This window comes from Rhipicephalus microplus, chromosome X (genome assembly GCF_043290135.1).
Source record: "Rhipicephalus microplus isolate Deutch F79 chromosome X, USDA_Rmic, whole genome shotgun sequence".
NCBI classification, from domain to species: domain Eukaryota; kingdom Metazoa; phylum Arthropoda; class Arachnida; order Ixodida; family Ixodidae; genus Rhipicephalus; species Rhipicephalus microplus.
The window spans coordinates 508,508,068-508,530,240 of record NC_134710.1 but is presented as its reverse complement, the minus strand read 5'-3'; the positions used below and the strand labels follow the sequence as shown (position 1 = coordinate 508,530,240).

General features: G+C 44.1%; 1 protein-coding gene across 12 annotated transcripts in view; it reads right to left on the bottom strand.

Annotated features, from left to right (window-relative positions):
• Positions 1–22,173, bottom strand: part of LOC119160723 (valine--tRNA ligase, mitochondrial) — a 622,168-nt gene that overhangs the window by 591,705 nt on the left and 8,290 nt on the right. For 10 of the 12 annotated variants that reach the window (XM_075881124.1, XM_075881123.1, XM_075881132.1 and 7 more), the window contains 2 exons: positions 6,550–6,589; positions 1,619–1,722 (listed from right to left, as the gene is read on the bottom strand). In XM_075881124.1, the coding sequence (XP_075737239.1) occupies positions 1,619–1,722; positions 6,550–6,589 (144 nt within the window). The remainder of the gene's footprint in view (positions 1–1,618; positions 1,723–6,549; positions 6,590–22,173) is intronic. The other 2 variants (XM_075881131.1, XM_075881130.1) reach the window with 2 other exon arrangements.

The following is a 22,173-nucleotide window of genomic DNA, read 5'->3' as shown; positions in this document are numbered from 1 at the left end:
TCTTTTAATTCGAGAAGCAGATCTCCACTTGCCATCTTCGTGGCCTTATAACCGGTTCCAATGGTCTCTCTCAAGCACTTGGCCACAAGAAAGGGTGAGATTGCTCTAGCTTTTGTAGATTGTGCGCAGTGGAGGACATGGTATTTTGGGAAAGTTTTTCTGTTTTTCGACTAAAGTAGTGAAGTTACGTCGGTGCGTTCCCTTTTCGAGGCACGATCATTTAGAGAGGGGGTCGAGGATCCCATGGGAAAATGTGTATTTTTCGGTAACGGCGCCTACCACCCACCACGGAGTCCAACAAGGGGACGTGGCAGAGCATGTGGGCATGTCTGCGCAACGCCAGCAGTACGCAGTTACTATAACCCAATATGGTTTACCCTAGTTTGGATAGCCACACAAGGTTAACCCTTGCCGCCAGGAAAAATGGGAAGTAAAATGAAGTGAGGAGAAGACAGGAAAGATGTAAAGTGAGAACAAAAGACGAAGATATAGGGAGAGAGAGATAGGAAAAGGCGACTGCCGATTTCCCCTGGGTGGGTCAGCCCAGAGGTGCCGTCTACGTGAAGCCGGGGCCAAAGGGGTGTGTTGCCTCTGCCGGGGGGCCTTAAAGGTCTAATCACCTAGCGTCGGCTCAACCCCCAGGATCCCCTTTTCCCCGGACACGGCAAAGCCACGCACGGCTAGGCGTGGGAGGGAGTCAAAACTCGCCCGTTAGCTCGGGTCCGTGGTGTCGCTACACACCAAACGCCTATTTGCGCAGGCGCCCCTGCGGGGAACGTAATGGCAGGTTCTAACTTGTGGGTGTTATAGGAATGCATTTCTTTTGTATTAGGAGAACTTGTAATAGGAAATTATTTAAAAATCTGGAAGCAACAAAAAACGAGCTTTCCTTTGTGTTTCAGAGGAACGTGTACAACACTGCTTCACATGCGCCAAATTAAAATAAGAAGTTTACCACAGCTGCTAATGACCTGGTCGTGAACAACCTCGCATTTTTAAGACCCGTAGCAAGTGCGGTGACTCACATGGTAGCAACACAAATAAGCACAAATAATTCTGTTTTTTCTGTCGTTATTGCACAAGTTCATGCTGGTGGTGATCATGATGGGAACTCCACCACCTCGTTTTGGTTGACCACAGAGATTGTTCTTGCTCTTTTGCATTGCACATTTACTACAGAGCTTCACATTCAGCCCCTCATAGGATCATCCAAACTAACCGGCTTGCAGCCACATACGGAAGAATAAGAAAGAGCTTCCTGCAATTAAAAAGTGCACATGCTGGAATACATATGAATTATTCAATTTTCCATAATAATGAGGCCCAAATCAACAAGCTCTTACTGTAGCTATAACTCTATCGCAGCAGAAAAACATGGGCGAATATCAGAACCATGTACAGCAGCATTTTTCTATGCCTCACTGACATTTAAAATAGGCAGGTTCCTCACGAGGAAAGCCTAGCTTTTGAGAAAGCTTTCCTTTTTACACAGATAAAGCTGCAAAGGACTGAATTGCTCAATTCTTATGAAACACAACACAGTATCAGTACGGGCCGAAAATAGTCATGTGTCACTTAATTTTACTTTAACAGTCCATAGAGCAGTTTTGGAACTCACTGCCTCCTTGGGAGGGGCATGAATGCCTGCACTCTCCCACCAGTCGAACCAGCCAGCCTCCACATCTGGAGCGTTGTACACCCTTGGGAACTCGCCCGAAACATCTGCAAGAACAATCACAGCCACTCACCACCACCACCACTAATTTGGAATGTGATCTAGAAAGCTTCCAAAGATGCACAGAGTGGGATCGACAACAATATATGTAGCCTTGAATTCATACATCTATGTTCTTGCACTGCAATGTCTCAAAGCTGAAACAGCATGGCAATGAGATCCGCACATTCACTGAAAGCATTGAACTCCAATAGAAAAGTGACTGCTGCTGCAGACCTATGACTTTGTGCCGTACAGTAATTGCATACAAACCCTAGGCACAAACATTTAACACTCTCAAACAAGGGTCTTACAATGCAAGAAGAAAAAAGATGGGGAAAAGAGCCATTCTATTTGGTGGTGACCAATAGATCTGACTGAAGTCTTTTGCTGATGTTACATGAGCTGCTTGCTCCTCTCTCAAAATGACCTACACTTACCACACATTAGTGCACCAATGAAAGTGATTTTTCTGCCAGAAGTCCCACATTAAAGGGGTACTGACGCCATTTACCTAAGGCATGTTTACTCACCCATACGGAGGTGGCTATAAGCAGGCATGAAGTTCAGCAAACGGTGATAGTATATTTTCACATTGTAGTCATTTAACCATTGCACACCTGCCGTTATCGACGCTAGCCTGACGTCAGGCTACAGTACTAATTCTGGTGATTTCACTCAGCAGACTCACTAGTTGTGATGATGTCAGGTGACAAAAAATGACAAGCCTGCATGGAATGCGTAGCACATTTATAGCAAAAACTAGAAGAGCGGTCTTTCAGAGCTTTTTCTGAACACTCATTGGGTAGCTGCTGCAAGCACTCTTGCTTTATGCCCACTACAGCATTAATAATAAAAATTTTAGGGTAGTGGGCCGGCATTCACTATGCTATTTTTCATGATTCTTCTGAAAAGCGCGGTATCCGCTAGACTATTGCGAAGAATTTTGTGCCAGTCGTTCATGCAGTGGCGGAGGACGATGAGAAATTACACCTGAAAGGGGTAGTTGCCACAGTTAATAGCAGAACAAAAACAAGCTTTTGCAGTGGGTTGGAGCATTGGACGACCCACTCGTTAATCTATTCGCATTGTGCGACGACTGCTTGTTCTTTCGCTGTTTTAAAATGCTTTATAAGTCGTATCAACGCAATTGCTTTTCCGACATCAAGCCTGCCCAAGGCAAGTTTGCCAACAAGTCCCAAGCACCAGCGTGGCTCAGTGGTAGAATACTGGGCTGGCACCCGGTGGACCCCGGTTCGAGCTCTACTGTGTCATTGGTACTAGGTTTTGTTGCTAATTTCGCGCGATGTGGTTACAAACACCGGCGGCGGCGGATAACTACGGCGCTGCGCGAGACCCAAGTTGTGATCTCATTACAGCTTTCGCTGTAGAACTTCCAAAATGGCTATTCATCCATCATCAACACTTTCAAAATGGCCGACTGCGCATCACCGACAGAGCCGCAGTGCAGAGCGGCCGTGGAAACATCACAATACCTTGCGCGAGTGCGTGACCAGAAGCTCATACCATGCTGTGACGTCAGGGCTTAGTAGGAACCAATACTAGCTTTCGGAAACATGCTGTAAATATTTTTTTTGGACGCACTCACGCTTAGCAGTACACTCTCGGGGCCCTTGAGGGCTTGGCCTTTTATTTGACAGAAAAAAATGCATAACTTATCATGTAGCAGAAAACCTGACACAGGACAAGAAAAGGAACAAAAATTAGTCCTGTGTCAAATTTTGTGCTAAGTGATCAGATGCATGACCAACATGCCCAACTTCATACTCTTGACAAATGAGAATTTTTGTGCAGTACCCCCTTTCCTACTTCAAAATACACGACTCCTTCCCAGAAGGCACTAAGCATTTCTAGTATGCAAACAAATTCCACAATACTAAGCAGTTTTGCCATTCAAAAGTCTGCTGTAAAAAGACTAGACAGTTAGGCAGGACAGACAATTCTTCCCTGCTTCATCTTAAAAGGGCCTTACAAAAAAGCCTCTATAAGTGCACGAAAGTGTCCTCCAGCAATGCTGTGAGGCAACAGTGACGCCAATAGCCTCCCTCGCGAGCTGTTCATCATTAAGGTTCTGCTTTCAAAGAAGTGAGTGAAAATGATTAACAATCTTCTTATTAGCATTTTAAACTATTCTTGAATATAAAAGGCAGCTAAATGCTCGTCGTCACATTGATTCTCTTTACCACCGTGAGAGACAGGAGCTCATGGCCTCCAAGATTAGCTCAAGCTGTGGGAAATGATTAACAATTTTCTTATTACCATTTTAAACTATTCTTGAATATAAAAGGCAGCTAAATGCTCGTCGTCACATTGATTCTCTTTACCACCGTGAGAGACAGGAGCTCATGGCCTCCAAGTTTAGCTCAAGCTGTAGGAACTAATCGTGGATACTTACAATTCATCAGCAGGTGCTGCTACGTCTTCAGCTAACTTTCTGTTCATGTTGCTGCTCATGTGCACCATATCATATGTCATAAATGAAGGTGGCACCACTGTTCCGCTCCGTACAAATTAAGACACATTTAAAGTTAGAAAATATCATAATAAAAAGCCTACTGCATTTGAATGCTAATATAGAAAATTGACAGCATACACCAGTAAAAGGTCACCTTATGGTGATCACTATGACATTTTTTCCTCAAGAGGCACAAAAAGTAATTTAGACTGAAAAATAAAAACCTGTATTTAACAAGCAAAACGGGTTCGTTTTAGACCATACAATAGACAATCTTTTCATTAGTGGGGTTATCGCAGGTGTTCTATGTCGGCATCTACCCAGCTCCACTGACGTATTTCCAGATATGATGTTGTAAAGTATATACTGACAAATTGCAAAAAAAAAGATATGGAAGGGCTGTGCATCGGGGGTCCAACCAGCGACCTCTGGAACCACAGAACTGATGTGCACTAGAGAGTTTTAGTTCCAGGGCAAGCGGCTTGCGAGCAGCTGGGTTCTTCGCATTCTTCATAGATGTAGCTTGCAGTACAAAAGGAACGCAAAAGAGCTTGGGGTAACCGGAATAAATGTTTCGAGGTGGTGTTGACATCTTGACAATGCACACCACTATTCTCAGGGCGTGCCGTCCGAAGGGGTTATTCAGCAGCAAGGGTCTTCTATTTTTTTTTTTTTGTTACTTTCTTTTCCCTTATACGCAGTTATTTTTAACCATTAGAGATACAAGTGAACACACGTACGTATTTCAAAGAGCTGTAATGCTGCAGACAGCAGCTTTTAGCCCTGAAATCCACTTCTATTGTATTTGAAAAAATAAAGAAATAGAAAATAGCTAGCGAAGAGAAGGTGTCCTGGTCTTTTCTCTAAATGAATTCTCCAAATTGCGGCAATGAGACCAAGGGCCAGAAGTATTTGCTATTCTCTGCTTGCATACAGAACAGGTGCGACATTGTTTGTTGTAACGTTGTTTATCTCTCATTCTCTGATCATTGCCAGTAGTTCACACCTCCTGCATTATGCCTCGTTAGCCAATTCTTCCACATTTTTACTGAGTTTCAGCTTCTAATATCCAGGAGCACATGCATGCCTACATTATGCAAAGAGCCGTCTGTTACTTTTTTTTAAAGGAGACGAGCCTCCCTCTACCCCTAACTACTTGAATAATCCCCATACCCCTTCCGATGTCAGAAAAGAAGAGGAGCTGGCACCCGAAAGCACCATGTCCCAGATTTTAAAACACTCATCGACCCTTCATTATCCAAATGAACGTTCGCCCCGGGTTGTAGAGCGGGATCTCTTTGTTTAGGGTGAACGGTGAAGAGAGCAACATTAACAAATGTAATATTTATGGCAGAAGCCAGACATTAGTACTTCATACATTTTACCATGAATGGATGGTTTAAAGGCCTACAAATTATAAAGCACACAGACATAATTAAATCAAGTTTATCAGCAACAGCATCATCAAGGTGTGCATATTACTTAATAGATACAAAGTAGGTACTTTGCCACTACTTAGAATGTTTATGGGATACTTGCAGTCGAGATGGTTGTCAAGGGTTTGTTGTACAAAAAGATTATGCAGGCACACAATAACACAGACAATTACAAAACAGTGCTTGTGTTGCCTCCTTTCATGTGCGCACATATCAGCATGCCTAACAATGATTTAAACATTTGAGAGGCAAAGCAAGAAAAATATGGCTCTTTTTCTCAGCTGTGGGGTGCTAACACCCCCGATAACATTATTTGCGCCTCGTGGCGCACTCGTATTTCGCGCATAGGCCGCAATTACACCATCGAGCGGTAGGTGGCATTGTGCTCGCAAGTGTTTATGACCGTTATCATCATCATGGTTGGTGCAGTAGCACCAGCAGTGACACCTGTCAGTGAGGCTGGCTGGCAACACATGATGCATGAGCGGTTGGTTCTCTTTAGAGCGTGGTAGTTGGTGCAAATGGTTGTCTCCCGCGATGGGTGTATAGGTGGACGGCACCGCAGGTTGTCTGCTGTGGGCCCTTGTGGTGAGTCGAGTGTTGGCGGCGCCGCCTGCACGCTACCTTGTGTTTCTTGTTGTGTTGATTGAGTGTATCGTAACATTGTGTAAGGCTGTTTTTTGGGTGTTGATCACTAGCGATGTATTCATTCGGTTGGCGATGTTGTAAATGTAGTTGAATAAATGTGTTTGTTTGGTTCGATGCGACCGTGTCTGCTGCGTTCATTCGCTCCGACAGTGTGCATTCTCCGTTCGAAAGACCCCCACACAGTTCAGTGACAGAACAATGATAATCTCTCCTAAATATGCCCTAATCAACTTAGCACATTCGAACGCCACAAGATGAATAGTGCGTAGAGTTACCCTTCAGAAGCGGATTGCCAGAAGCAGTTGTAGAGGCCCTCTGGAACATAAAAAGAAATTGCACCAAAGGTGAGAGGGGCAATCAGATATGAACATGGGCCACGTAATTCCATGAAAATCCTCTGAAATAAAGGCACATTCACGTCTCACTAAATATAGACACCAATACTGCCTCTAGAGCAAGTCATCCATAATAACAAATTTTAATGAAAAGCCAAACAAACTGCACGAAGAAACATCATGCCTGTGTGTTTCTTGCATTATTCTGTGAAATGGAACAGGAATGTGAGAATCCTTCCTGTCACAGAGTGCTCTATTTCGCTACCTGCACAAATGTTCATTTGGAGTATATTTACTATATAGAATGCACCCCCCCCCCCAAAATATTATATATATATATATATATATATATATATATATAAGGGAAAGAAGTGTATACCTAAGGGCTCGTTTTTCCGTGTTTTAACACAATAATAATGAGATCTAACAGACAGTAATGCCAAGGAATGTACTAGGGAAGTTATTAGAACCAATGGAATGTAAATAAGAAGAAAGAAGAAAGAAAAGTGGATGAAAAAATAACCAGCCGTGAGCAGGAAACGAACCTACGACCTTCGAATAACGCATTCGATGCTCTAACCACTGAGCTATCACAGCGGCCTTCCCTCCATCCACTTTTTTTTGGGTTTATATGCGAATTTAGAAGTAGGAGTGACAGTCAGCGCCATCTATGAGCCAAAGAACGAGTGTGAAAACACTCTTATTCGCATGTTTAACGTCACGTAGCACGTGAACTTATGAGCGGGCAGCTGATTAATTGTCTCTCTTATACAACCTAAACACACCAAGTCTGCCAGTACGAGACCCTCGTTCAATGAAATAAGAGAAAGAAGTGTATACCTAACGGCTCGTTTTTCCGTGTTTTAACACAATATTAATGAGATCTAACAGACAGTAATGCCAAGGAATGTACTGGGGAAGTTATTAGAACCAATGGAATGTAAATAAGAAGAAAGAAGAAAGAAAAGTGGATGAAAAAATAACCAGCCGTAAGCAGGAAACGAACCTACGACCTTCGAATAACGCGTTCGATGCTCTAACCACTGAGCTATCACAGCGGCCTTCCCTCCATCCACTTTTTTGGGGTTTATATGCGAATTTAGAAGTAGGAGTGACAGTCAGCGCCATCTATGAGCCAAAGAACGAGTGTGAAAACACTCTTATTCGTATGTTTGGCGTCACGTAGCACGTGAACTTATGAGCGGGCAGCTGATTAATTGTCCCTCTTATACAACCTAAACACACCAAGTCTGCCAGTACGAGACCCTCGTTCAATGAAATAAGGGAAAGAATTGTATACCTAAGGGCTCGTTTTTCCGTGTTTTAACACAATATTAATGAGATCTAACAGACAGTAATGCCAAGGAATGTACTGGGTAAGTTATTAGAACCCCAATGGAATGTAAATAAGAAGAAAGAAGAAAGAAAAGTGGATGAAAAAATAACCAGCCATGAGCATATATATATATATATATATATATATATATATATATATATATATATATATGTGTGTGTGTATGTATACCAGCTGACGAGCGCGGGAGGTGTTAGCCTACACTTCCAAATGCAAGCAATATTAAACCCAATGCACAAGACCAAACAGCTGTAACATCACATTGCAAAAATCTTTAGGTACACTGATTTTTTTTTTTTACATCAAAGGCTGTTATGAAAGCATAACAACGGCTATTTTTGGCACCATAGTTGCCCGCCACCACTATCAGTGTCTGTAACCGCTGTCACACACACAAAAAAAAAAAAACGGGATGAGAAAAAAAATTTCCTGGTTCCCACGTACCTTGAGAATTGACGCTATGCACAGCATGTGGAAAGAATGTGACTGTGGTGTCATTTTTTTTATTGCATGAAATGTTACAGACACATATATAATCATTTGTTTACAGTTCATAATGGGGCATCAAGAAACGTGGATATTAGCAGCAGAAGCAGTAAGCTGATATGTAGCGCTCATGCTTACGAGGACAGTAGCCCTGACTAGTCCTACTTAGACCAGCTTCCATGGATGCAGTGGATGATGAATGAGCATACAATTGATGTTAAAATGACATGGCGTCGATATCATAGGAGTACATATGCCTTCCCGTAACAATGTTTATTGTTTACAAAATTTCATATAAAGCACTGCAGCCACAATTGACATTCCACCAGCAATACATCTGTATAGGCTCTTTTAGAGTAGGAGGATCTCTTTCTTGCACGTATATCACGCGTCAACCGATATCCACACTCACACTAAGCATGCCCAACTCTTCTCCTTCGGTCTTTCCAACAGCTGCGTGGTACTCTCCCAACTTCTCTCCTGTCACCTGCTTGCGCTCTCCCCCACCCCCATTGCACATGCCAATGATGGAAGTGACTTTTTACTATTTAGAGCATACTTTGGAGCAGGAAAAGTACTGCGTTGGAGCAGCTAGAAGTGTTTTAAGAGTGAAAAAATGCTAGTTTTGAGCAGGTGTTGGTGGTTTAGGAGGAGATACAAAATTTGCTATACATTAATTGGAGTTCAAAATACTGTTAAAGCATCACATAAATAGTATTATTTATTCTGAAATATACCTAACAGACAATTATCAATGTAAATTTCAAGTAGCAATTAATTAAAAAACTGGCTTGTTGTCAAGAATGTGCTGTGAAACGAACTTTGTTTATAATATACAAGTATTTCTGGTAGAAATAAAATCATACCGGTAAAGCTGAGCACTACAATTTAGAATTAACCACAGTCCCATAAAACTGTTGCCAAATAAGCAGTAGATAATCGGCATGAGATAAAAGCAATTTTGCTCATTTTCTCAATTCACCAAAACAAACAAAAATGCCAAGTATTCTATACACTTAATGTGCCATTTCTTGTCACAAAAATAAGAGCTGATAATGCTGCACCCCAGTGGCACACTGGGATGATCATACACAGATTCTTTTTAGTTTCTCTACGACTTATGAGTCATTCAAACCGTTAAATGTTGGTCATTTTCATTCTCTCGGTGTCTTTTCAGAGCAGGTTTGGAGCAATTAACCAAAAATTGGCTCGAATCTACATGTTACACTGTAAATGTCGTCGGAAGACAGTCTTGCGTCTGAAGAGAGTGAACAAAACGTTTATTTGATGTTCTGCGCAAGAAAATCGGTGCATGGTATTCTGAAGGCGCTGCGTTAGAGTGCCTCGAGCGTGTAACGGAGGCAAACAAGCGAATCTAGGCACGTTAAACACGAGCGCCATCTGGCAGTTATCTTTGAAAACCAAGGCATGCACGACCGTGCAGAAAGATGCGCGCCAGTCACGGAGGTTATAAGGTGTAGAATAGAAACCGACGGGCAGGTGCCACCACCGTGCCGCCGTAAAAAAGCGTTGGAAACACCTTCTTGAGCATCGTTATACTGTCAGCGCAGCGCGTTAAACGTTACAGTCCTTAGAGTGCTTTGTGTGTGTCCTCTTCTAGTATAAAGGCAGACATACAAAACATAGACATGTTATGGCGCCTCAGATATGTGCAATATTTGCTTTTTTAATTGACAATCGCACAACTATGAACGCTGCGGATGGGGTTGGCCATTCGATGCCACTTGAGGTATCGTTAAGATGGATAAACAGACAGACTAAAATTTTTCCGTCCAAGGTCACCAAGAAAGACTATCGTCTTTAAAATTACACTTGGAGCACATTGTAGCAGCACTTTTCTTGTGGAGCAGTTTGGAGCAATTGGAGCAACCCTTCCATCACTGGATACTATGCGCCTCCCTCTCTTATCTCTTCTCTCCTACGCTGCTCCTCTCCTGCCTTGCAACGCCGATGCATGAAGCATCTTCTAACGTTCACTCACTAACCCTTCTCCTCTAGGCATTCATCTCCGCGGCATCTCGCAAAGCCGACGCAGGCAGCGTCTGCTAGGAAGCTTCCCGATTGAAAAAACAGACTGCTCGGGCTGCACAACCGTTCACTGGCCACCTCGTATATATAGGCACCATAGCTTGACCTCCAAAGTATTGCCTGTGGGAAATTTCTCCTGTGCCTTGCTGAACAATAAAAATTCACAGCGTGCACGTTAACCAAAAAATTACACCATCTCCCCGAAGCGAACCATGGGGTTATGCAGAGCATCGCGGGAGCTTTCAACACAATGTTCACGTGATAAGTGGTAAAAAACCAAGTTTACAATGCAATACCATGCATTATTCACCGCAAACTGGTAAACACCACTGCTAAAAACACCACTGAAACTACCCGCGATGCTCTGCATCACCCCATGGTCCCCTTCAGGAAGATGTAATTTTTTTTTTCAAAGCAGTTTTGAGACTTGGCATAACTGTAAAATAGAATACTTGATTTCCACCCAGAATGCTTGCGTTCAATTCCTGCTCGGACCTTGATATTTTTCTTTGCATTCGTCGGATCAACACTGCAGGCGTCAGTTTTTCTCAACGCTCTCACACTTGAATTACCAATTCTTTTTTTTGCTCCTCTCGTGTAGATTTAAACTGTCAATCACCTGTGGCCTACAGTGTGCAGGTATGTGCCATGAACCCTTTCCTCAATGTGTCTGAAGAAAAGGGTTTAACAACATGCGTAACCAGACTTTCACATTATTAATGCGATAGATAACATTTAAGAGCTTGCTTTGCAGAAGTTAGGACATCGGTGTCATTGATTGTGAGCAAAAACTTATAATCTTGCGTGTGATTGAAAAATCGAGAACTATGCAAATAAAATAATTGAACATTTCGGCCACTGAGAGAGGATTCAACCCAGGCTGTTCATGAAGTAAGCTGGTGTTCTACCACACAGACAAGTGTCTGCTTGGAACTGCAAAGAAAATAGATTCCTCTGCTTGGAAATGCAGCGAGAATAACTTTTAAGCTTTATAAACACACACGCACTGTATACAGGGTTCCTAATACAATGCGTAATATTGCAGTAATGATGCATGGTACAAGCGTACATTGGCATCAGGTGTCAGAACGTGTGATTATCTTAACTTGATGATTTAAAGCCAGCCACCAATTACAAAAAGCATAAACATTACTGTGCATAATCACTTAAGACCACATAGCGAGCGCATAGCAAGTACGAGAACATTTCACGCGCATAATAGCCCATGGTTTAATGAATGCTACTCATTCCACAGAATGCAGCCATATGCGAAAGCTTTACTGACACAAGATACTTTTGGCTCTATCGATCACATTGTAGTAATACACAATTTAAACTTCTCAAGTAACATGATACAATAAAACATTTATTAAGTGGTTCAAAGACACACTAAAGACAGGATATCGCTATCGCATTCAACTTTTAAAGATGAAGTTTAAGGGTCCCCCAAATTTTCATGTGATGGCCAGCCAGACATCTTCATCAAACCCTCTTACCCTCCTGCACGAATTCTGGTCTACCACAAAAGTTAACGAGGTGATCACGAGAGCAACCAGACGTAGGTTTTATATATATATATATATTGTAAGGAGGACAGCGCCCCTGGGGCGCGGGTACGCGCTATAGGCTAAACTGCGGGGCGGAGAAAGAGCAAGTGACAGTAAAAACTGTCGGCCTGCAGCAAGGGTGCTGTCTGTTGCTTGTCTATCTCCACGACAATGGTGCAGTCTACGACCTATGAACCGTAAGTGCATCCCTGTGCGTCATCGCTGCCGTGGGCTTGTCTTCTAGCAAACGCCACTCACGGCGCTGCGACCACGGAGCCGACGACCCTCCTACAGACAGCGGCACCTATGCCGCCATTTGAAGATAGTGTGAAGGCCTTCTTGATGGCTCAAGGTCACGCTTGCCTCAGTGCCGCTAAGACAGTTCATGGCCTACCGTCGCATGGGAATGCTGTTCATGCTTCCCGGCAGGACAACGCCCCATTCAGTACTCCATCAGCACCTCAGCTGCTTAGGGGTGCTGTCCAAGCACACTCGGCCAAGGATACCGCCGCAGTGTGTACGCTAGTCAAGGATTTCTCCAGATATTCGGACGTCACTTCTCCACATGCGGTTCGCCTGAATGCCCCGCCGAGCTTTCCCAATTTATCACGGGACTTTGCATCGCGATCAATGCGTTGAGGCGTCGACTTCTGCACTGTTCCCTGCGGCCTTGCCAGGACTGCGCGTGATCAATGAGGCATTGGCCGCCGCCGCTTCGCAAGACCAGAGAGAAAGCTCACCCGAGAACCGTAGAAAGCTCCAGTATACCCTCACAGAGCTTTCATACCAACTCAGCTGCTTGGCGTCGACATGCTCCAGAGTTTCCGCAGTCATATCACCATTGCTAGCTGCCTTCGAACTCCCGCAGTTCTACAGATTCCAGGATGACGCTGACAACTGGGAGGGCACCGTTAATGCTATTGGAGCTCCCAAGGCACGGACCAAACAGCAGAAGTGGTGCGTAGCCATCGACCACCTTTGAAATGCTGCCACCATGTAGCAGAGATACTAAGGCCTGTGGCAGCAATCCTGGGCAGAGTGGAGCTCCAAGCTCATGGCTGCTTTTCGCTGGGCTCCATCTCATCTCTCTGCCACCACCCAGTCCAGCTCGACTAGTACCGAAAATGGAGCTCAAAAGGGGTTTGACCTCAAGGCTGCCGATGAGCGCTGCATTTTAATACTTGAGCTCTTGGTCTCTTAAGCCAATACCCGGCTCAAGTTCATCACCATCAGAGACCATTACGGATGATGGACCTCGTGAAGGGTGTCGCACCAACGACGCAGCCGCAGGGAGTCAGCTCGACTGTGAAGCTGTGCCCTTCATCAACGTGCTCACTTTCGGACACCGAGCTGAAGTGGCGCACCAGCTTGAAGGTTCGTGGGAGCCCTCCAGCCTCACAACAGAGAGCTTCTCCGCCTGTCCTACAATTGACATCAGACACATGTGCTGTTGTCCGCTGCTGCTCTTGGTAGCCGCACCGGTACCTGATGCCGTAACGTCAGTGGAAGGGGCTAAGACGATTCATCATACAGCACAGTTGGAGGAGCCAGCCCCACAATCACTCTTACTAAGCCAAGTGGAGATACCAGCATCGCCAACCCTTAGCACACCTATAGTGATGGCACCGGTAGAGCCCAAGGCTGGGCTTACTGACAAAGATAATGAGGGGCACAGCATTGGCGCTGAATAGACACACAACAGCCACTACAATGAAAGTTTTACGGAATGTCTCGCGGCAGATACTGAGACTGGCCGTGAGCTATGTTCTCAACTAAACATTACAGAAGCTGCATGGCCACTCTCGACACCAGCCAAGACACTCAGTGTTCCTTCAGGGATGCTGTTATGGCAACCTTTGTCTGGTGTTCCACATCAGCTGCTTACTTCGCAGCACAACCAAAGCTCGCTCCCATGTGTATGCTTAGCAGCTGCCCACAAATAATCACTGCATGACAGAGACGGACCATAGCGATTCAGCCATTCTCGACCACCTTGTACACTTATGGCACATCCCCGCACCCAGACGTAGCATCGCCGAGGGCAACCTCTGTGATGCAGGCAGTCTCTCCCTCCAGATACACTTCTGGCTGGCATTCGGACCAAATCTCAGTGTGGCCGAGACCTGCGGCCAGAACAAGGCAGCCAATGTCAGCCGCTTGAGTTTCTGGCACTTCAAGACATGCCGTGGTGTACAAAAGAACGACCGCCCAGGCACAGCCAGTACCCCCCAACAGAGACATTTTGGCAGCTTATCATGCTGCATCGCTGTCATAGCCCAGTGTAAAAATGACAGTGCCCCTCGGGTGCGGGCGCGCGCTGTAGGCTAGACTAGGAGGTGAAGAAAGAGGAAGCGACATTAAAGGGCCACTCACCAGGCCCCATACCGAATTATAGTTAGACAGTGGAAGTTGTTGGATGTCCGATGAGGAACGTTTTGCCACAAAAATTTTTTGAATCGGTTCATTACGAGCAGAGAAAACAGGTTTTTTGAAGCGGCACGAAACGAGGGTGAGAGTAGGCGAGCTCGAAACCCTTGCCGCTCCTCCGCGCAGCCTTCGCAAGCCAAATCTGTTTCCCACCCTTCCCGGCATCCGACCAAGAGGTGACATGCGCATGACGTGCCGAACAAGCCCAGCCACCGAGCACGCGAGCAGCGTTGCTTTGTTGACCAGCGTTATTTTGTGGCCTTCTGCCTGTTTCTGCGGGATGGTTTGGAAACGCTGGCTTAGACGCGGTAGAGTACATGAGCACAATGAGTGCGGGAACGTGTAGGAGCGTTCCACGGCGGTCGTCTGCTCAATGCGCTGACCGCGGGGACACGAATGCATGCAAAACGCTGGCACATTAACCCCGCATCTCGTAGCATTTCAAGGAGAAAAATGAAAGAAAAACGCGCACAATTTTTTATTGTGTCTCATTATTTATTTCAAGTTTTATTCGTCTCTTAAAGCAATAAATACATAAACTACGCATCTTGTGTTAAATAATTTTTGCCATGTCACGTGGTATAGTGTTGACAACGTCAGAACACTTGTCTGCGTAGAGGACCAACGTCTCTGCATTACCATGTACGTAGGGGCCATTCCTATGCCTACGTCATGCCCTCATTCTCTACGCGTGCACCGGCAGAGGGGAGGGGGAGCAGCTTTCATTTTGAAATTTGACCCATTTCCGCGGCACGTAGCGTTGCCAAGTTTGGCAGATGTAATCATGAACACCTCGTTTACGCATTGCGCTTGTCAGCTCAAAATTGTCAAACCTGGTGAGTGGCCCTTTAAGGACAGCTGGCCTGCAGCGAGGGTGCTTTGTCTTGTTCCTCTTTCTTCACCACTGTGTGTATGTGCGTGCATGCGTGTGTGTGCGTGCATGCGTGTGTGTGCATGCATGCGTGTGTGTGTATAAAGTTTGTTACATCCGAGAATTCGTTGAAGGCATGTTCCCAACACTATACCTCTTGCAAGACAAAAATATCATTCACTTCGTTATAACTGACACTTCGTTACATTCGAGTTTGTTACAAGGTATGAATGCATACATACAGGGTGTTTCAAGAAATGTGTCTACAATTATTGAAAAATTACAGAAAGCAAGTGTTGGTGCACTACCTATGGTGTCCTTTTTACTGTGGCAGGTGGCATCTTGAAATGTGTACAAACATCATGACAGTAATTATAAAAATTTAAACAATAGGTGACCAGTAATATGCAGGGAACTGTCAGATACGGCTTGCGGTTCGACGCACCACACGTGTTACCGGAGGCACTCGCGCATTTTTGTACCGCTCTGTTGAAAAAAGCACCTCTCTGTGCAATGCCAGTGCTTTATAAGTTGGTTTTTTGTTCATGCTAACCGTGACTGTGACGATGACAAGCTACGAAAGCCATGAACGGCAAGAAAAATTTTTTAACACAGTAAAATGATCTGCAATGCTTTTATGCAGCTCGAAGGTACTGTCAGTTTGGCTAGCAGATCAGTCGATACAGAAGACAGTTTTTATTGCAAGATAGGTTACTGCAGATAAAAAATCCCAATTTTAAAGATCTCAGGGGAAGGGGATGACTGTAGCAGTGTGCTTAGAGTTCATTTCGGAATCGCTGCTTCGGCCGACATCGTCAGTCGATCAGCATGAAGCACAGCACTTGTTGAGCGCGTTGAGATATCTTTCTTTTTTTCTAGCCTTCAGTGTGCTATAAGATGCATTTCTTAGTCGAATCCACATGCTTATTCGAAGGCTGATCTTGGTCAAGCTGCACAGCACTGCGGCACACAAACAATGCAGTCAGACATAGATGGCGCAAGATAATTGAAACCCTGCGCTTGTTTAACGCACATTTTTCTTTATGTGCCGTCTTGGCACACAGTTTGACCCAGATAAACACCAATTGACTCGTCCAGCGCTTTGTGTAACTGAGTGAAGCTTTCGCGTTTTTTGTTATATATATGGTGCAATGGTCGGCGCTCATCTCATATGGCAAGTAAATTTCGCCCGGGCGTTCCCATAATATATATGCAAGGTGCCCCTGTGCAACAATTTATTTCTCTATATAATATTCACAACGAATTCATGCGTAAGCTTTCTATTAGTGTAGAATATACACATACTTGTGATAAAATGGTCTTCACACACTCTGGCTTCAACGTTCGCTACCCAAAGGCTACTTGTCGCTGTGGCTTTCTTCACAGCCGCGGCCCACCTCATTTTTCTTTCTTCCTTCCATGAGAATCAATACCTGCGTTTGCCTTTCACGCTCAAATTGGAGCATCCAACGGCTGAACAACTGACCGCGGCTTATCAGGACGAAGATAAACGGGCTACCGCGTCCGCGAATCCCGAATAATGTGAGGCTTGCGGTGGAGCGGTTCACCGTTGTCTACTCTTCTCAAACCAGAAACCGGAAGCAGACAATGCAACCCACAATCCCTCACACTTTTACTGGTCACCTATTAGCTTATTAACCAGTAAAAATAAGCGGTCGAGTCAAATGAGAAAATTCAAGTCTGTTCTGCAAATAGTCTATAGCCGTTTTGAAATTTCTGAAAGGCCGCCACTGGAAATCACCATGGGGCGATGAAATCTAGGTAATTTAGCAGGCGCAACAGACACACCAAACGGCTCATCTACCATTCAATTCGGAAATACCCTCAATGACAACACTGTTCCCCTCTTCATAGTCAACCGTCAATAAAGATACTCCATTTCACAGCAGCACAAAGGTATACGTAAACTGGTAGCACAACTTCCATAGAAGCCCATGGATTCAGTAGTCGGCAGCTCATTGCCATCATTGCCATCTACGTGAGGAGGGAACAACAGCAATAAAATATATATATATATGAGGTTACAACCGGAAGCACTAGCGACGTCGCACATTTGCCCTACATGGTGCGAAACTGAAATTTTTCTTAATTGCTGGCCAGCTATGTGCTTTTATTACACAATTTTATTGCGCCTCAATGGTGCCTCACTAATTGCATGCAGAGAGAGAAAAGAAACAAAAATACCAAAGATTGAGGAAGCAAAGTTGTTTTATTAGCCAAATGACGTACTTGCAATATATATGCACAAGAAACTTCGCAGAGACAATTGTGAGACAACTGCCCACGAGCACGATAGCATAACAGTTCGAAAACTCACGTTGCCTAAACCTTGAAAACCACGGCAGCAAGACAGCAGCTTTGAAAATATAGCTTTGGCAGCCGTAGAGTACAGCATCTTGTTGGCTAAACTGTCGCGTTCACAGTCACCAAAGGCAAGGGCATGCCAGCCGTGCGCCAGTGAAAAGAGTCGGCAGTCACAGGAGCGGCTGTCTACACATTCTGTGAGCTAGTGGAGCTATGAAATCCACATAAAAAATAAGTAAACTTCTGAAGCTTCGCACAAAACCACCACGGAAAAATGAGCGATGTCTCGTTGACCTGGTAATGCGCCGAACCAAAAACACACTGAACTAAACACAGACTCTGATAGCATATCGCTTGGATACGCCCCCAAATCCATTGGCCTATGTTACCAGACTGCCTGCATGTCCCCGCTGTTTCTGAAACTAAACGAAAAACAAAAAGGGTGCTCAACCACATACCAAAGCTTTACTACAGTGATCTCTAGTTTTAATATAAAAAATAAAATTAATACTATTACAATAAATGATTAATTAATTGTTTTGTCTTTCCTATTTGTCGCACTTCACCTAGTCGCGCTTCAATCGTCATGCGGTTGTTGATGTCTGTCGCAATGGGTTTGAGACCACTTTTCGTTCCGACTTTCGCGACCTATTTAGATTGACCTTGGCAGCACTTCCCTGTCACAAGGCCAGTTTTTCAATGCTCGCTTATCCTCCTCATCCTCCTCCCCTTATGCAAGGGAGACAGCCTCGTCATTGAAGGCACGTTTGAAGTTAATGGAAGATGCGCTCTTAGGTGTATTAGTCTCAATTCGCATGCTGAATTAGCCAGATTTCATCGCCCGATGGCGATCCCCAGTGGCTGCCTCTCAGAAATTTCGAAGTGGCTATAGACTATGTAAAGAGGTCTTGATTTTGCCAATTTGACTCCACCACTCATTTCCTCTAATTAAAAAGTTGATAGTTTTAATTTATATAATTACTGTCATAATGTTTAACCGCATCTGAAGATGCCTTCTGCCACAGTAAAAGGACTGCAGAAGTTAGCATGCAGAGCCTTTTTTCTGTAATTTTTTAATATTAGTGGACCAATTTTTTGAAACACCGCCCTGTATATATACACTCTACTACCAAGTAACAGACAGACCCAGGACAGAACGAGATTCGAAACTGGGCCCTCTCCGAGGCAGCTGAGTATTCTACTGCAGTGTCATGCCGGTGCTAAAACCTATGTCGCAAAAAGACCCCTCAACATGCATTAGGTCGTAAAGGAACGAAGATACCATATCAAATATAGTAAAGTAAAATAACAATAAGGCATCACACAATGCCAATTATATAATGAATGGGTCACTGAATGACCCATTATTTCGTCATCATCATCAACAAAGTGCCCATCCTGCCATAAAGGTGTCTCGCAGGTACCACGCTTTTAGGCAGAATGGCGAACAATGGCATATTTTCTTATTCACAAAAATTATGACGATTTATAGCATAGTGGGTACCTCGCAACTGTACTTGTATTAGTTTCCAAAAAAAACCCATAAGGCACCCATGAACTGTTTCCTCAGGACTTCATAGAAATTCTTTCTCTCTTGCGTTAATATATAGCATGGTAAGAGAGTAAAATAACAACCATATGACACACAATGTGAATTACATAACTAGTGAGTCGGTTAAAGCTTCGAACCCATTATGGCTCAGCCATAATTGATCAGCAGGGGTGCAACAGCCGAAATACGATTTGCAGACATTTTGGAGATGCAAAATCTTACTTTTGGGGCACTGAAATTCAAATTTAGAGCAGGTTACAAAAAAAGCATACATTTTTATCATGAAATACCAAACTTGGAGCCATATAAAAAAGGATTACACGTAGAAAACAAAATTTATAAACAATTCAGCATCACCTAAAACGTGCAGTGTGAACATGAGCACTTCTAATTGAATATAAGTAATACATTGAGCCACCCAATGATAAAGTCTACATTAGCATTTGCTGCACCCGTCAAATCATTTGACAGACTCTGCAAATTTAAATGTAGATCTCTCAAGCATGCAGCTTTGAAATTCGGAGATTTGTAAAACCAAGGAGTTGGGGTGGAAAAACAAACTGGCACACGATTCCGTTTTTTTTTTTTTTTTTTTTTTGAGGGGGGGGGGGGAGCAAAGATGTCATACACTGCTCCAAATAATTTCCAGTAGATTATTTAGGTGGCAGTGATCATACTGGTACTAAGAATTATGCGGCATACAAACACATGAGTAACCTAGCAAAATGTGCAGTTTCCCGTAGGTAGCGCTAAACGACCCTTCTAAATCTCAATACGATTTTCTGCTGGGCACCGGTGTACTGCGGCGAAGGTGGCTTAAGCAGCCTTCTGCACAGGTTACGACCAAAGCCAAGAAAGTTTCTAACCGCTACACATCCTCCTCACTCCCCACCATTTTTCTTCTTTCACTGGGTGGGGGTAGGGGGGATTAGGTGCCGCTTTGGCTCCCTTGAAAAGCGCGTTCGACCAGGTAAAGTAACAACGGCGCACGCTCATTGTCCCGGTGACTGTACCGGATATCTATTGCCAGGATGATGCAACTTCAAAACAAACAAAAAGAAAAAGTTTTATGTGCCACTGCTAGGGCAACCAACGAGTTCACTGGCAACGCCGGCATTCACAGCCTGTCAAGCTTGTTCGCACATGAAAAATAAGCTTTAACTCCTAACAAGCCATAATCGCATTTTTCAGGCTAGGAAATTTATATTTCCCACGACACTTTGGTGGCTACAGCAACGCATTTTTGTCTTGAAGTTTGGTCATCCCACCGATAGGTCTCCACTGCGATCAGCGGACCAATGGGCGAGCAGTGTTGTTGGTTTATCTGGTCGATTGCATCTCACGAGTGTCCTCACCTAACAAGTATATATCTTACACCGTGGTTTAGGGTTAGGGTCTACGCACTTTGATTGATCACGCAAACTGCATGTGGCAAACGTGGCCTCGCGAAATTTTCTCCACACACCGGAGAAAATCTTCAGGCTAGTTGGGCATTTTAGCGCAGCGTGGCACGATTTCAGCAAATTTCATGGTTTTGGCACAGCTTAGTGTAACAATCAGGAATAGTATCAAATTAAAGCAATCGGCACAGCTGCTGCACCCCTCCATAAGCAGCTATCACATCAACAAAGTACACATGATGCCTCGTAGATGTGTTGCGGGTGCCCCGCTTCTCCGCATAATCATGAATAATGGTGCAGTGTACGATTCCCAACTTTACAAAAATTATTATTCATGGTGTAATGGGCACCTAGCAAGTGTACTTGTACTAGTAGCCCCTAGAGAGTTTATAACAGGCTCTATAAATACCACTTCCTCAGCTTTTGCTAGAACTCGGCTGCACTTTCTGCACAGGCCTGCTGTTTTTTGTAGCTTTTGTCAAACAACTGAAGCTTTTTTTCAATCAATGTACTGGCATTTCCAGTGTTTTTTAGACTATTTTGAGCAACTTGGAGTAACATTTAAAATGCCATGCGACAAAAGAATTACATTCCTAGATATTAACTCAAGAGGGCCCTGGAACACTTTTTGAGCATGGTCAGAAAACGCTGCCGATCTGTAGTAGAGGCTTCCGACAACACGCGAGCCAAACATTATAGTGCAGCATGCAGCCTGGAATTCACAATAAAATATTTAGGTCAGCTGAAAATTGCTTTCTCTTCTCTCGACAAATCTTGGAAGACGCTCAAAAATCACTCGTAAAAAGCCTATCTATCAGGCATTGGCTGATTTGAAACATTAGGTGCGCTCGGTCGTTACAGAGATCGCCGCAGAAGGCCGCGACTTGTCCATGCACACGTGATTACACTGAAAAAGCGGCGCATTCGAAGAAAAAAAAAAAAAGAAAAATTGCTCAAGGTGACGAATTGCGCATGACGTTTTTCTTTACCCCTGTGATCTCTTCCTGCTTAGCTTACAGCACTTTCATCGAAATGAGGGAAGAGAGAATGCAATTGCAGCATGTAACGAATCTTTTTAACTCCACTTCCACTGCACAGATGCTTAAAACTTTTGCGGCATTGAATTCATGAGGCAATAAGCTCCTTCCAGTGAATTTATTCCATGGTTACTTGAAGAAGTGTTTCAGGGCCCCTTTAATACTCTCTGATAAAAAGACATGATAGTGTTGTAAATACAGAGCAAATAAGCCCATTAACATTTCACTCAGGACATACCGAACTGATTAAACAGGGAATCATGAAGATTTGCTTCAGTTAAGCAATGAAGAAGCCTTGCCAGAGTCTTATGCATGAAAGCTTCAGAAAACAGGTCTCACAGCTAAGCAACATGGGTTATCTCAAGCATCTCATCATATCAGTTGCAGAGGGCTTGCATAAAAAAGCACTGCACAAAGGCTCTGAGCAGGTGAATGGTGCAAGCTATAACAAAAAAAAGAAATTTTGCAGTCATCCCATACATATGTAGGCTCCACCGTAGAATAAAGATCACTGAA